The sequence below is a fragment of the Dasypus novemcinctus genome, chromosome 17 (genome assembly GCF_030445035.2).
Source record: "Dasypus novemcinctus isolate mDasNov1 chromosome 17, mDasNov1.1.hap2, whole genome shotgun sequence".
Taxonomy (NCBI): Eukaryota; Metazoa; Chordata; class Mammalia; order Cingulata; family Dasypodidae; genus Dasypus; species Dasypus novemcinctus.
The window spans coordinates 93079877-93094467 of NC_080689.1; the positions used below are offsets into that span (position 1 = coordinate 93079877).

Below are 14591 nucleotides of genomic sequence, written 5' to 3' on the forward strand. Positions count from 1 at the left end.
ATTATATAGGCATGACAGTGTTTGAAAGGGAAAGTCTAAGGTCATGTATGTTACTAGGAGGAAAGCTAAAAACTGTAACATGGGACTGTATAAGATAGTAAAACCTCATACACAACAAGAATATCAATATCGCATATATAAGACTGTGTTTTACAAAATATAAATACAAATATCCTAGAGAGAGAAGGAAACAGAATAACAACTATACATAGCAGGAGAAGCATAGAGAGATTGAGAGTGATGAGTTTTGTTTGTTGCTTATTATTATTATTGGAATAATAAAAATTCTCTAAGAGTGATTGAAGTGATAAATGCACAAATATGTTGATTACAGCAAATACCATTGATTGTATACTTTGGATGAATATGCTTTATTAATATATATCAATGAAAATTGATTTGTAAAAGTCTTCCTGTTTTAATGTTTTTGTTCCATTTGTGCATACTGGACAGAAGATGTAGATAAGAGCAGGGTATGAGATGTGTATGTATATGTGTGTGTGTATATATATATATATATAATTAATAAATGGACACATTAATAAGAGGAACAACAAACCAGCACCTGGGGAGGTGCATAGGAGGAAGGGTACATTAATGACCTTTATTTGTCACAACTTCCCCTGAAACTTTTCACTCCTCCTGAGGAAATACTCCCAGGCTGTCTTGCCAAAATGCTGTGTGTTGTTTGCATTCAATTAACTGCTGCTAAGAACAAACCTGAAAGTGCTCATTATGAAACAAAGGATTCATAAAGGATTCATAATGAGCAACGTGCAAGCAGAACACCTCCAGATGTCCACACTCATGGACATCATGGACAAACAAAACTTCTTGAATTTGAATGCCATACACTATCATTTTAAACCAAGAGCTAAACTAAATTATTAACCCTAGACTAGGAACTCCAATACAGAAGAACCCATAATGAGAGGTCATATTGGGAGCCTTGTGAACTTAAATACCTAATTAACATCTGTACGTTCTGAATGAGGTACCTTAATACTGTAAGCTCTGTTTCAAGGGAACCCAGTGTGTCCTCTAAAGTTTACCTCTATATGTGTACTCTATCATGAGATTGCTTCAGCACAGGAAGGCATTCAAGTAAGCTTCTACTTACAGGTCAGAGCTGTGCAATAAATAAATTAGTTCCTCAGCTCAGGTAAAGATTTATATGAAAACTTAAGAAAGAAATTTTCTTGCTCTCTAAAACAGATCCAATATATTATAAGACATATTTTCCTAGTCTGGCAATGTTTGAAGTTCATGACTACATTTAATCCTCCTAGCAGGCATGGTCAATGTGCTTGAAAGGATTTTGCTCATTCAATTGATCTTCTATCACCTCAGAATAAAAACCTGTTTACTTAGCACCTCAAAATACAACCCCTTGGGATCAGTGTTGGGGGGAAGCCTCTATTTCTCACTGGTATCCTAAAAAATCAAGAGGTGAGCATGAAAAAATGTGTACCTGATAAAAACAAAACAAAACAAAAAACACTTACCTGTGATTTTTCAGCCCTGACTAGAGGCAATTACAAAGGCTTCACAGGCAGCCACAGAGAAGGAAAGCTGCCCTCCACACAGACTTGGTGCCCAGCCAATGCCTTGCTGCCTCTGAAGGGAGTTGCAGTCAAGGGCTCACGCCCCCTTATCTAATCATGCTTTGTTGATTTTATGCATTTTCAGGGGAAGCCTCCCTCCCAGGGTTTCAAAACCAAGGCCTTTCTCAGGTACCCCAGCTAAAATTCCTTCCCTCCTCCCATCCTCAGAATCTGGGTCCACAAAACTGTAAGAGCCTTTTGTGTGGGGTACCCTCAAAAGTGAGAGGTACCCATGTCAGTGCTGATCCGTCTGACCCTCTCCTGCTGGCATATCCCATGGGGAAATGAACAGGTGGGAGCTGCCATCTTTCCTTCCTTTATGCTCTTGTTTATACTATCACAGTAAGGGATTGAAGGCTTCACTGCTTACTTCCATATTGGCTTTTACTTTTTTTATTTGCTACCTCTGACAACTGGCATTTCAGGTCAGTTCTGGTGTGGCTCATTTCAAGGATCTCTCAGTTCAGCTCTTGAAACCTCAAAAGTGCAAATTTCTTGCAGTTAAAAAAAAACATACAAAACACCTATCAATAATTTATCTCAACCATGGAAACCTACAGTCTAAAGTAAATATTTCTCTTGTTATCTTGTCCTCCTTAAATTATAATTTTATTAAATACAGTTATACTATCATATGTCTAATGAGTAAATACCACTCTGCTCAGAAATATTTCCTCAAAGCATTTTCTACTCATTTTTGAAGAAAAATATACATTATAAAACTCCATATCTGAAATTCAAGTATTTCCATGGGTTTTTCTGGAAGCATTTCAAGGTATAATTTAAAAATATATTTTTTTCAATTTTAACTCTCATTTTTCAAATATAATTTATGTTAACACATTTGAATTTATGTGGTGCGGGTGAAAAGGAGACTGTCTTCAGGATACAGGGTAGATAAGGAATTCTTAAACAAGAATTAAAACACACATCGCAATAAAATAGTCATACATTTAATTATATTATAGTTGATAATTTCTCCTTCTCAGAGGAAAAAGACAAGCACAAAATTCTTTGTAATGGTCTCAATGAACTTAGTAGCTGAAACCCAGCTAGTAGCAAAGTGGCTTGGTATTTTGATCCCAGTGGCAACTGTGGAAGATAGAGGCAGCGTCAAGAAAGGGCAGGAGGTTGAGACCTCCATCAACTATTAATATTACAGGTTGGAAGAGATGGTGAAGCACAACTCTTCCAAGAAATTATGGCTGGTGATGCGTGGTCGACTCTACGATGTCTCCAGGCTCCTCAACAAGCATGCCGGTGGAGAGGATGTTCTGCTGGAGTAAGCTGGTATAGATGCAAGTGAAAGCTCTGAAGATGTAGGGCACTCCTCTGATGCCAGAGAAGTGCTGAAACAGTACTAGATTGGTGATATACTGCACGGTCAGAAAGCAGATCCTCCTGAGGAGACCCAATTAAAGACTGGAAAGCACATCCAATTCAGAAAGAAATCTAGAGACTTGTTTTGGGGGTCACATTTTTGCCCTCTCCTTGCATCCTGCCAATTTGATGTTCCCCCTTCTAGTCAAGATGTCTGCCAGCCATCCACTTCATACCTGGGTCCAGTGTCCTTCTTCTCTCAGAGTCTCACTCCCACAGTACCTGTTCACTGTTCTGAGTCTGTTCCAATGTTTCCTCACTTCACTGGGTTTCACAAGTACCTTTACATTTCAAAATGCTCTGTTAATAATTACAGTTCATATATTCTAGTTACATTGCCCTTTGTCAAAATGCCTCCTCTCCCTTTGTCAAAATGTCTCCTCTCCAATAATTTGAATTTGAATTCACATTAAACACTTTTAACAGGGTAGCATATTCTGGTTTTGAAGGTTTTCTGTTCCATTTTTCCCTAAAGTAATTTTTAAAATTATGAATTCAGTTATTTGACTTACTTATCTAAGGGGTTTAAATGATGACATTAAGGTGTACACCTACCACTTAAAACACACATGCCAACCAATATTGTTCTTTCTGTATATTTGTTAAAACCAGAAAGAAAAGACTATGTGTTCATCTCCTATTTTGTGCTTCCTCCCTAGCTAGTCTAGTGAGCATCTCTTCCACCCCCTAAGCCCAGCTCCTTTTTTTCCCAAGTGGTGCTGGATAAAATTATGCTTAGCTTTTATTTGTTAAGGGTAGGGAGAGATAGGGAAAAGGAGGGAATGAGTTAGGGTGATAGGGTCCAGGAAAATGTTGAAAAGCACTTCTTAGGATGGAAGTTAAGAAAAAGTACCAAAGACGTCAGCCTTATTTTGGTTTGGCACAAATTTCTAGCCATCTTTTCTTAATTCCTAGTTATCTTTTATTAAGGAAATATAAATGCATACTTATGTCCATAGAGCTTTATGGGGGATTTTTGCTGTTTTTTTGTTTGCTTATTGATTATGAAATTTTAGGTTACCCATATTACAAAAGTAAGGTGTTCCAAATTGATCAAAGTTACAGTATTTGATTTGTTCCCCCAGTGCAATATTTTTCACAGTAAAATGGCATTGGAAAGGAGGAGATCATATAAGAAAATGTTTCCTATTTTGTCTGTATTTTACCTCTATGACTCCAACTTTTGGTTTTGTTCTGTTTTCCATTGAGAATAAAGGTCTGATCATTTTTCAAAAATTCTATGTAACAACCTGTATGAATTTATCTGCCACAAATCATGTAGATAGGAATTAATGTATATTTACATATAATATACATTTATATAAAAGTATATTAAAATTTAGAATTGCCACTGGGTTTTTATGTGCATGTATACCTATATATACAAACATGCAACACACTAAGAAAATTTTGAATAAATGACAACATAAAGGATTTTTAATTAGTAGAGCAAAGAGAACTTTCAAGTTTTGCTAATGTATTTGGTGCAACCAGTTTAGAAATTAGTGTGTTGTTGTATCAATATACTTAGGCTATGTTATACTTGAGTAAACCCTCAATTTTCAATGTAGAATTAGTGCTAATTCTAGTTAATATCATTTTTGTGTTAGCTCCTCATTCTAGAAAAAAGCCAACTGTACCAAGTGTCAAGACAAAACAGTTTATGGTAAAGATAACCAAGCTCTTATAAACTTCCTTTGTCTTTTATTGGACCTAAGCTTGTTACACACTCAAGCTTTATGTCAGTGGGGTACTGGTGCACAATCCTCTTATTGGGACAAATTGCTAAAATATTAAGACTAAAAATAATGACTTCAAGCATACTTTATTAAAATGAAAGATTTGTACAGGCAACACACATGGATGTACATTATGAAAAACAACCAAATTTTGTATTGCTACTGAGACTAGGGTCCTGAGATAATGCAGGATATAAGGCCATAAATGTGGTTAAGTATGAAAGAGTGCAATATTACTACCAAAATTTCTAATTAATTCTTTTAAAATTGACTTGCTCAACCTATTCACATTTTGAAGAATTATAGATTTATTTTCTCCTGTGTAATAGATACATTTTAATGGCCCTATGCTTCTGGAACAAGTTTGTACCTCGTTAACTGCTCTGTATTTGAGAATCATCATCTGGGAGCTATTGGCCCTACTGAAAACTTAGCACACAATCATGTGACAAGTGAATAAAAAACTGGAATTGACCTCATGAGCGAGGTTTTACCAATATACTAGTTCACAAGTGGAATTTCAGCTTCTTTCTCAGACATATTTAAATTCTAAATTTCTTAACCTCTGGAATGGTGGAAGGAGGCAGGCATTTCTAACCAAGGACATACAGACCTGAATCCAGAATTGTAGCATGTTAATATAGCAAGGAATTGAAAAATTAGAGTTTAGGTGGGAGTATAAATGCTCTGGAGATGAAACTGTAGTACCTGCATTCCTGTGAGAATCAAATAATTGAAATCTAATTAGTTTACAGCCATCTGTTTATCTCCTTAAAATTTAGAAATCATTTAGTTTTGAATTGCACACATATTCTTGTCATAACTTGCCTTAAAATCTTCCATAGACAAATTTCTCTCAGCCTGATGAAGTGATCATCAAAATAAAAGTACAGAAGAATTATGATTATCAGTGATGAAGACAATAGGAAGGTAGATATGAATTGATCTTAATAAATTTTGAAATTAACATAAAACAGTAGTTTCCAGGAGACTTCTGAGAAGTTGGCATTGAAGTAGCTAGATACTGCTCAACTCTCTCACAGAAACAACAGAAAAAGGGCAAAAAGCTATCTGAGGGAGCTGTTTAGAGATCTGCTGATCAGGAGAGGGCTGTGCATCATCCAGTAGGGAGAGGGACAGAGAGAAAAAGCAGCAAAGAAAAACAGTGATTTACTTGCCCTTGCAGCTGGGAAATACACATATCCTTCGTCCAAAAGGCAAATTGTTAAAATCCCTGGCTCACTTCAGCCAAATGAGAGAAGGAAAATGGCCCTCCTCCCTGGGAGGATAGAGGTCTGGAGGAGGGAAGAATGTGGTTTCTCTTCTGTGTGTTTGGCCAGATGAGTTCACTTTGAATCAAGGATGTAACCACCCCAGCAAATGGAGGTGTGGCAACTGACCCATCTGTGTGAGAGCTGATGGGCAAATAATTATAGACAGACACCAAGAGGTGTAAGGGAGAAGGAAAATAAGGCTGGGCAGAATATAGGGGAAAAGAGACCCCAGCCATCACTGAAATGGCCCTGGGAGAGAGGTGGGGGATCAGATAGGCAGGCTGTCACAGTCACTGACCTGGGAGAGAGAGGAACTACTTCAGTGAGGGGGCAATATAACAGGGGACTAACAGCCCTGGACAGAAGGAAGCAAGGAGAGATAGCCAACAAACTGTTAGAAGCCCAACTCACCAGAGGAAATGCAGGGAAGGGAGAGATAGATAAACTTTCAGAAGCCTGCCAGTCTTGTGGAGTGGGTATGGCTCAGTGGACTGACACTTGCCTCACATCAACTAGGTTCCTGTTTCAATACCAAGTACTGCTTAAGAGAAGTGTTCCAGAGAGTGATCCAGCAGATTGTTAAGCATCCAGCTGGCACCTTGTGACAGGAAACTTATTGATCAAGATTTTTAAAGATTTTAAAATCTATTTTATATTCTTATTTTTTAATTTTTAAAATTTTAAAATTTTTATTCTTTATTTTATTCTCTAAAACCAAGTATAATACCTTACCTGTGAAGGGTAGACTACAAGGTGATTGATTGATGAGCTCTGGCATTCTGAGATGTTTCCTAGTGGCCTAAGAGAGAAGCCTGTTATTCCTGGGTTTTTTTATTTCTTTGTATTTTCTTTGTTTCCTTTTTTTTCTTTTCCTTGTTTTTGCTCTTACTTTCTTTATTCCTTTTCTTTCTTTATTCCCTCTTTTATTGTTTTCTCTCATTCTGCATTTTCTTGGGTGGTCTGCATATTTTTCTCTTCTTATTTTATCTATCTTTTATATTATTCTATCATTTATCCAGTTTCATTTTTCTTCTTGTTTCATTTCATTATTCCATGATATTTTAGTTTTAAGTGTTCATACTTTTTATGAATTTTCACTTATTACTTTTTTCCCTGACTCCATTATAGTTCCTTTTCTATCTAATTTTTTATTATTACTATTTTTCTTTTTCTCTTCTACCTTTCCTTTCTATGCTCTTAAAATTTCTTCAAGGAAACACAGATAACTAAAGGATATAGAATAAGTGGAAACTAGTGTCAAAGAGGAAACTTAACACAGAACAAAACAAAGTAAACTTCTAGAGTAGAAAGAAAAGCTAACCATCTGAATAAAACCCCCATCAAGATAAATGGATGCCTGGACACTAGCAAAAAATTACAAGCCATATTAAGATACAGAAAGAAATGCCCCATTCTAATAAAAAAAAAAACTTAAAAAACCGGAGGATGTGCAGAATGTTGAACAACTAATCAAGGATATCCAAAAATATCATGAATCAACTTAATGAAGTGAAGGAAGAGCTAAAGGATGCTAAAAAGACACTTGGGGAACATACTGAAGAAATTGTAAACAAACATAAAGAGATTACAGATATGATGGTGATGAATGACAGTGCAAAAAATAGAAATATGCTACAAGAACATAACAGCAGATTTGAACAGGCAGAGGAAAGAATTAGTGTTTTCAAAGATAATACATCTGAAATCACACAGAACATGTAGATAAAAAAACATAGAAAACAATTCACAGGAATTCAGGGAACTGAATGACAACACAAAACACATGCACATATGCATTATAGGCATAACAGAGGGAGAAGAGAAATGATGGGGGCAGAAGGAGTGTTGGAGGAAATAATGGCTGCTGGAAACTTTCCAACATTTTGTAAGACATGGATGTACATGTCCAGGAAGCACACCACACCCCAAACAGTATAAATTCCAACAGGTCTACTGGAAGACATATACTTCTCAAATTATCCAATGCTCAAGACAAAGAGAAAATACTAAAAGCAGCAAGAGAAAAGAGAACCATCACATACAAAGGAGCTCCATAAGCTTAAGTACTGATTTCTCATCTGAAACCATGGAGGCAAGAAGGCAGTGTTATGATATAGTCAAGGTACTAAAAGAAAAAAATGTCCAACCCAGAATACTCTACCCAGCTAAACTAGCATTCAAAAATGATGGAGAGTTCAAAATATTCACAAATAAACAGAAACTAAGAGAGTATGCCAACAAGAATCATGCCCATCAAGAAATACTAAAGGGAGCTCTGCTGGAAGAAAGAAAAAAACAGGAGAGACAGTTGGAGAAGAGTTAAGAGCAACTAAAATAAGAAAAAGAGAAAAAATCAAACAAACTGTGACAAACACAAAACTTAAAGAAAATATGGTTAATGTAAGGAATTCCTTGAAAGTAATAACACTGAATGTCAATGGATTAAACTCATCTGTCAAGAGAGTCAGACTGGAAGATTGGATAAGGAAATAAGACCCATCTATATGCTGTCTACAAGAAATGCATCTTAGTTGCAGGGATTCAAGGAGGTTGAAAGTGAATGGCTGGAGAACAATCTTACAAGCAAACAATAAACAAAAAAGGGCAGGAGTAACTATATTAATATCAGACAAAATAGACTTTAAATGCAAAACAATTGTGAAAGACAAAGATAGACACTATGTATTAATGAAAGGGATAATCTTTCAAGAAGAAAGAACAGTCATAAACACTTATGCTCCTAACAAGGGTGCATCCAAATTTGTGAGGCAAACACTGAAAAACTAAGTGAAGGAATAGATGCCTCTACAATTGTAGTGGTGGACTTTAATAAACCACTATCATCTTTGGACAGAACATCTCAAAAGAGAGTCAAGAAAGAAACAAAAATTTTGAACAATATATTAGAGAAACTGGGCCTAATAGATATATACAGAACATTACACCTAAATACAGCAGGATATACATTCCTCTCAAGTGCACATGAATCATTCTCCAAGATAGACCACATGCTAGGCTGCAGAAAATGTCTGAATTAATTCAGAAAAATTAAAATCATACAAAATAGTTTCTCTGATCACAATGAAATGAAGCTCGAAATCTGCAAGGGTCAGAGACACAGATTTGGCACCAAGATATGGAAGTTAAACAACACAAACTTAGAAATTAACAGTGGGTCAAGAAGGAAATATTAAAAGAAATCAATAAGTAACTTGAAACTAATGAAAATGATAACACAAAATATCAAAACTTATGGGATGCAGCAGAAGCAGTACTGAGAGGGAAATTTATAGCCATAAACTCAAACATCAAAAAAGAAAAAAGAGCTAAAATTGAAGAACTACCTGCACACTTGGAGGAATTAGTAAAACAAACAAACAAACAAAAAAAAAAAAACCAACAAACTAAACCCAAAGGAAGAATTAAGAAAGCAATAACAAAGATCAGAATGGAACTAAATGAAACAGAAACTAAGAAAGCACTTGAAAAAATAAAACTAAGAGCTGTTTCTTTGAGATCAATAAAACTGACAAACCCTTAGCTAGACTAACAAAGAAAAAAAGACAGAAGATGCAAATACACAAAATAAGAAATGAGAAAGGAGATATCATCACTGATCCCACTGAAATAAAGACTATCATTAAAGAATACTTTAAAAAACTATATGTCAACAAGAAGAACAATTTAGAGTAAATGGACAAATTCCTAGAAACACATAAGCAGCCTACACTGATGAAAGAAGAAATTGATGATCTCAACAAACCAATCACAAGAAAAGAGATGGAATTGGTCATTAAAAACCTCCCAAAAAGAAGAGCCCTGGGCCAGACAGCTTCACAGGTGAATTCTACCAAACATTCCAGAAAGAACAAACACTAATCTTGCTTAAACTCTTCCAAAAAATCAAAACAGGAGGAACATTGCCTAACTTATTCTATGATGCCAACATTTCCCTAGTACCAAAGCCAAAGATACCACAAGAGAGGGAAATTACAGACCAACCTCGCTAATGAACCTAGATGCAAAAATCCTCAACAAGGGGGAAATGGACTTGGCCCAGTGGTTAGGGCATCTGTCTACCACATGGGAGGTCCGCGGTTCAAACCCCGGGCCTCCTTGACCCATGGGGAACTGGCCCATGTGCAGTGCTGATGTGTGCAAGGAGTGCCGTGCCATGCAGGGGTGTCCCCCGCATAGGGGAGCCCCACACACAAGGACTGCGCCCATAAGGAGAGCCACCCAGCATGAAAGAAAGTGCAGCCTGCCCAGGAATGGTGCCGCCACACTTCCCGTGCTGCTGATGACAACAGAAGCAGACAAAGAAACAAGATGCAGCAAATAGACACAGAGAATACACAACTGGGGGGGGGGGGGCGGAATTAAATAAATAAATAAATCTTTAAAAAAATTATCCTCAAGCGAATACTTGCTATTTGTATTCAACAACACATTAAATGAATTATACACCATGACCAAGTGGGATTGATTTTGGGTATGCAACATAAGAAAATCAATTAATGTAATACACCATGTAAACAGATTGAAGGAAAAAATCACACAATCAGGGAAACAGACTTTGGCCCAGTGGTTAGGGCGTCCGTCTACCATATGGGAGGTCCGCGGTTCAAACCCCGGGCCTCCTTGACCCGTGTGGAGCTGGCCATGTGCAGCGCTGATGTGCGCAAGGAGTGCCTTGCCATGCAAGGGTATCCCCCGCGTGGGGTAGCCCCACGCGCAAGGAGTGCGCCAGTAAGGAAAGCCGCCCAGCGTGAAAAGAAAGAGCAGCCTGCCCAGGAATGGCGCCACCCACACTTCCCGTGCCTCTGACGACAACAGAAGCGGACAAAGAAACAAGACGCAGCAAATAGACACCAAGAACAGACAACCAGGGGAGGGGGGGAAATTAAATAAATAAATAAGTCTTTAAAAAAAAAAATCACACAATCATATCTAGATGCAGAAAAAGCATTTGACAAAATACAGCATCCTTTCTTGATAAAAACACTGCAAAAGATCAAAATAAAAGGAAATTTTCTGAACATGATAAAGGATATATATGAAAAACCCACAGGTAACATTATTTAAAATGGTGAAATCCTAAAATATTTCCCTCTAAGATCAGGAAGTAGACTAGGATGCCCACTATCACCCCTTTTATTTAATATTTTCTTAGAAGTACTTACTTGAGCATTGATACAAGAACCCAATATAAAAGGCATCCAAATTGGAAAAGATGTCAAAATTTCACTATTTGCAGATGACATGATCCTATACATAGAAAAACCTGAGAAGTCTACAACAAAGCTTCTAGAACTTACAGATGAGTTAAGTAAAGTCACAGGTTATAAGATCAATGCACAAAAATCAGTAGCATTTCTGTACACCAATAGTGAGCAATCTCAGTAGGAAATCAAGAAACAAATACTATTTACAATAGTGAAAAAAAGTCAAATACCTAGAAATAAATTTAACTAAAGATGTAAAAGACTTATACACAGAAAACTACTTAACACTGTTCAAGGAAATCAAGGAAGACCTAAATAAATGGAAGAATATTCCCTGTTCAATGATAGGAACACTAAATATTATTAAGATGTCTATCCTACCAAATCTGATCTACAGACTCAATACAATCCCAATAAAAATCAACACAGCATTCTTTACTGAACTAGAAAAACTAACTATGAAATTTATTTGAAAGGAATATGGTCCCGAACAGCCAAAGACATATAGAAAAAAAAAAATGAAATTGGAGTATTCACACTACCTGACTTCAAAACATGTTGCGCAGCTATAGTAGTGAAAACAGCATGGTATTGGCACAAGGATAGACACACTGACCAATGGAACTGAATTGAGAGTTCTAATAAAGACCCTCACATATACAGTCATATGATATTCAACAAGGCCACCAAATTCACTGTTCAACAAATGGTGCCTAGAGAACTGGATATCCATATGTAAAAGGATGAAAGAGGATTACCAACTCACACCTTATACAAAAATCAACTCAAAATTGGTCAAAGACCTAAATATAAGAGCCAAGACCATAAAGACCTTGGAAAGCAATGTAGGGAAGTATCTACAGGACTTTGTAATGGGAAATGGTTCCATGTACTTCACACGAAAAGCACTAGCAGGAAAAGAACAAATAGATAAATGGGACTTCCTCAAAATTAAAGCCTTGTGCACTTCAAAGGAGTTTATCAAGAAAGTGAAAAGAGAGTCTGCACAATGGGAGAAAATATTTGGTAAACATATATCTGATAGGAGACTTATATCCTGCATATATAAAGAACTCCTGTATCTTGAAAATAAAAAGACAAACAGCCCATTTAAAAAATGGGAAAAAGATTTGAAGAGACACTTCTCTAAAGAAGAAATAGGAATGGCTAAAAAGTACATGAAAAAAATGCTCAAAATCACTAGCTTTAGGGAAATGCAAATCAAAACTACAATGAAATACCATCTTACTCCTGTAAGACTGGTAGCTATCAAAAAGCCAGAAGACTTCAAGTGCTGGAGAGGTTGTGGAGGAATGGGAACACTCATCCACTGCTGGTGGGCATGCAGAAGGATCCAGCCATTCTGGAGGACAGTTTGGTGGTTTCTCAAAAAACTAGCTATAGATTTGCCATATGACCCAGGAATTACACTGCTGAGTATATACCCAGAAGAACTGAAAACACAAACCAATATATGCACACCAATGTTCATAGCAGCACCATTCACTATTGCCAAAAGTTGGAATCAACCCAAATGCCTATCAACAGATGAATGGATAAATAAAATGTGATATATACATACAATGGAATACTACTCAGGTATAAGAACAAATGCAGTACAAATACATGGGATAACATGGATGAATTTTGAGGACCTTATGTTAAGTAACCCAGGCATTGAAGGACAAATACTACATGATCTCTCTAATATGAAATAAGTAAACCAAGCTGTCTCAGAGAGCTAGAGATTGGATGATAGGCTTAAAGGAAGGTGGGGGGGGGGGGTTGAGGAATGTTGTGAGCTGACACGTACATGGATGAAATCTATGATAAGTTGGAGGTAAGTATTTGTACGGGAAAGGGATGAAATTTGTACAGGGAAGGGATAGGCTTAAAGGAAGTTGGGGGGTAGAGGAAGTTGTGAGCTGACACCTACATGGGTGAAATCTTTGATAAGCTGGAGGTAAGTATTTGTACAGGGAATGGATAATATCAGGGCATAGGTTTATCTTAGGTTAGGGATTTGGGGGCTTGAGAGTGACTAGGGATGGGAGGAAGGGTCAGATGGCCCAAGAAATTGGGAAGGGGGAGGAGGGAACATTTGAACATAGGAGATTTTCAGGTATATGGTTGAAATTATTATGTAGAGAGAACTCTTTAGAAAATATAATAAGGAAGGTTACCTGTTTAAGATGATTACAGGGGGCATCTGACACAGGGCAGACTTCTAGAGAGTGTGTGAGTGCTCATTTTGTCATAGTGGGTTATATCACTGGGTTGAGACCCATACAATGAGAGTGAAGGTACACCCACACCTGGGGAGGACCGATGTTCTCAAATAGAGGGAATTGTGTCTCTCAAGAGAATTGGTGGCTCCCAATGGGTTAGGCCAGTCGAATATGTCAAGCCTTCAACATTGTTGCAAGTATCTCTGAATATGGTCCTTCAAGTATTGAAGATTGATTGTCATTGTGGGCCCTGAGGGGAGGGGGAAAGAGGTATTGAATAGATGCAATCAGTGTAAGTGTGGGGCAATGGAAGTGTTTCACAAGATCATGCAATGATGGATATAGGACATGTTAAATAACACCAAAAATGTATAAAAGTCTATAGGCTAAAATGTAAACCATAATGTAAAACATAAGGTAAATAAAAATTTAGAAAATTGTATAGTCTAAAATATAAACCATAAAGTACACCCAAATGGAACCATGTTTGAAAGCTATTGTTTCAAAATCTGTACATCAGCTGCAGCAAATATAATATAAACATGTAAAATGATCATCACTGGGGAAGGGACAAAGTGTTTGATATTGGATATGTGGGAGTACTGTATATTGTATTTGTGAATTACTGTGATCTAAAACTTTTGTGAAGACAAACTTAATAATTAGAAAAAAAAGAAAAGAAAAAGAAAGGATGTAGACACTGAAGAAGAAATGGAAGAAATTGCCCTGCGACTGTACATACAGGTCAAAACATACTACAGTGATGAGAGGCAAGACATCAAAAGCAAAGCTTTTTCATTTTTTTCATATTTTGATACCCCAATTTATTTTTACTTTATTAATTTTTCTAAATTAGTATGTATTCTATATCTAACCTTTAAACCCATCACTATATTCCATTGCACTATTATTGGAACCTGGCAATATATTAGGCTCCATTTTTAAAGAAGTTTTGGACCACAGACAGATTCATATATGGCAGGGGAGGACCACTGTATGGGGTATTACTGATAGGGGGCACATGGTTGGGAGAGAGTTCTCCAGGGCATGTATACAGGGTACATAAAAATGTTCGGATATCTGCATAGTGGTAACAGTTAAAAAGGACAACTGAGGGAGTGCTGAGTTCCTAGACGTGGAG

General features: G+C 36.8%; 1 protein-coding gene across 1 annotated transcript in view; it reads left to right on the forward strand.

Annotated features, from left to right (window-relative positions):
* The window catches only part of LOC139436723 (ral guanine nucleotide dissociation stimulator-like), a 157733-nt gene extending 154975 nt beyond the window's left edge, over positions 1-2758 (forward strand). The window contains exon 12 of the mRNA XM_071208681.1: positions 2594-2758. Within this exon, the coding sequence (XP_071064782.1) occupies positions 2594-2758 (165 nt within the window). The remainder of the gene's footprint in view (positions 1-2593) is intronic.
* The last annotated feature ends 11833 nt before the right edge of the window (positions 2759-14591 follow it).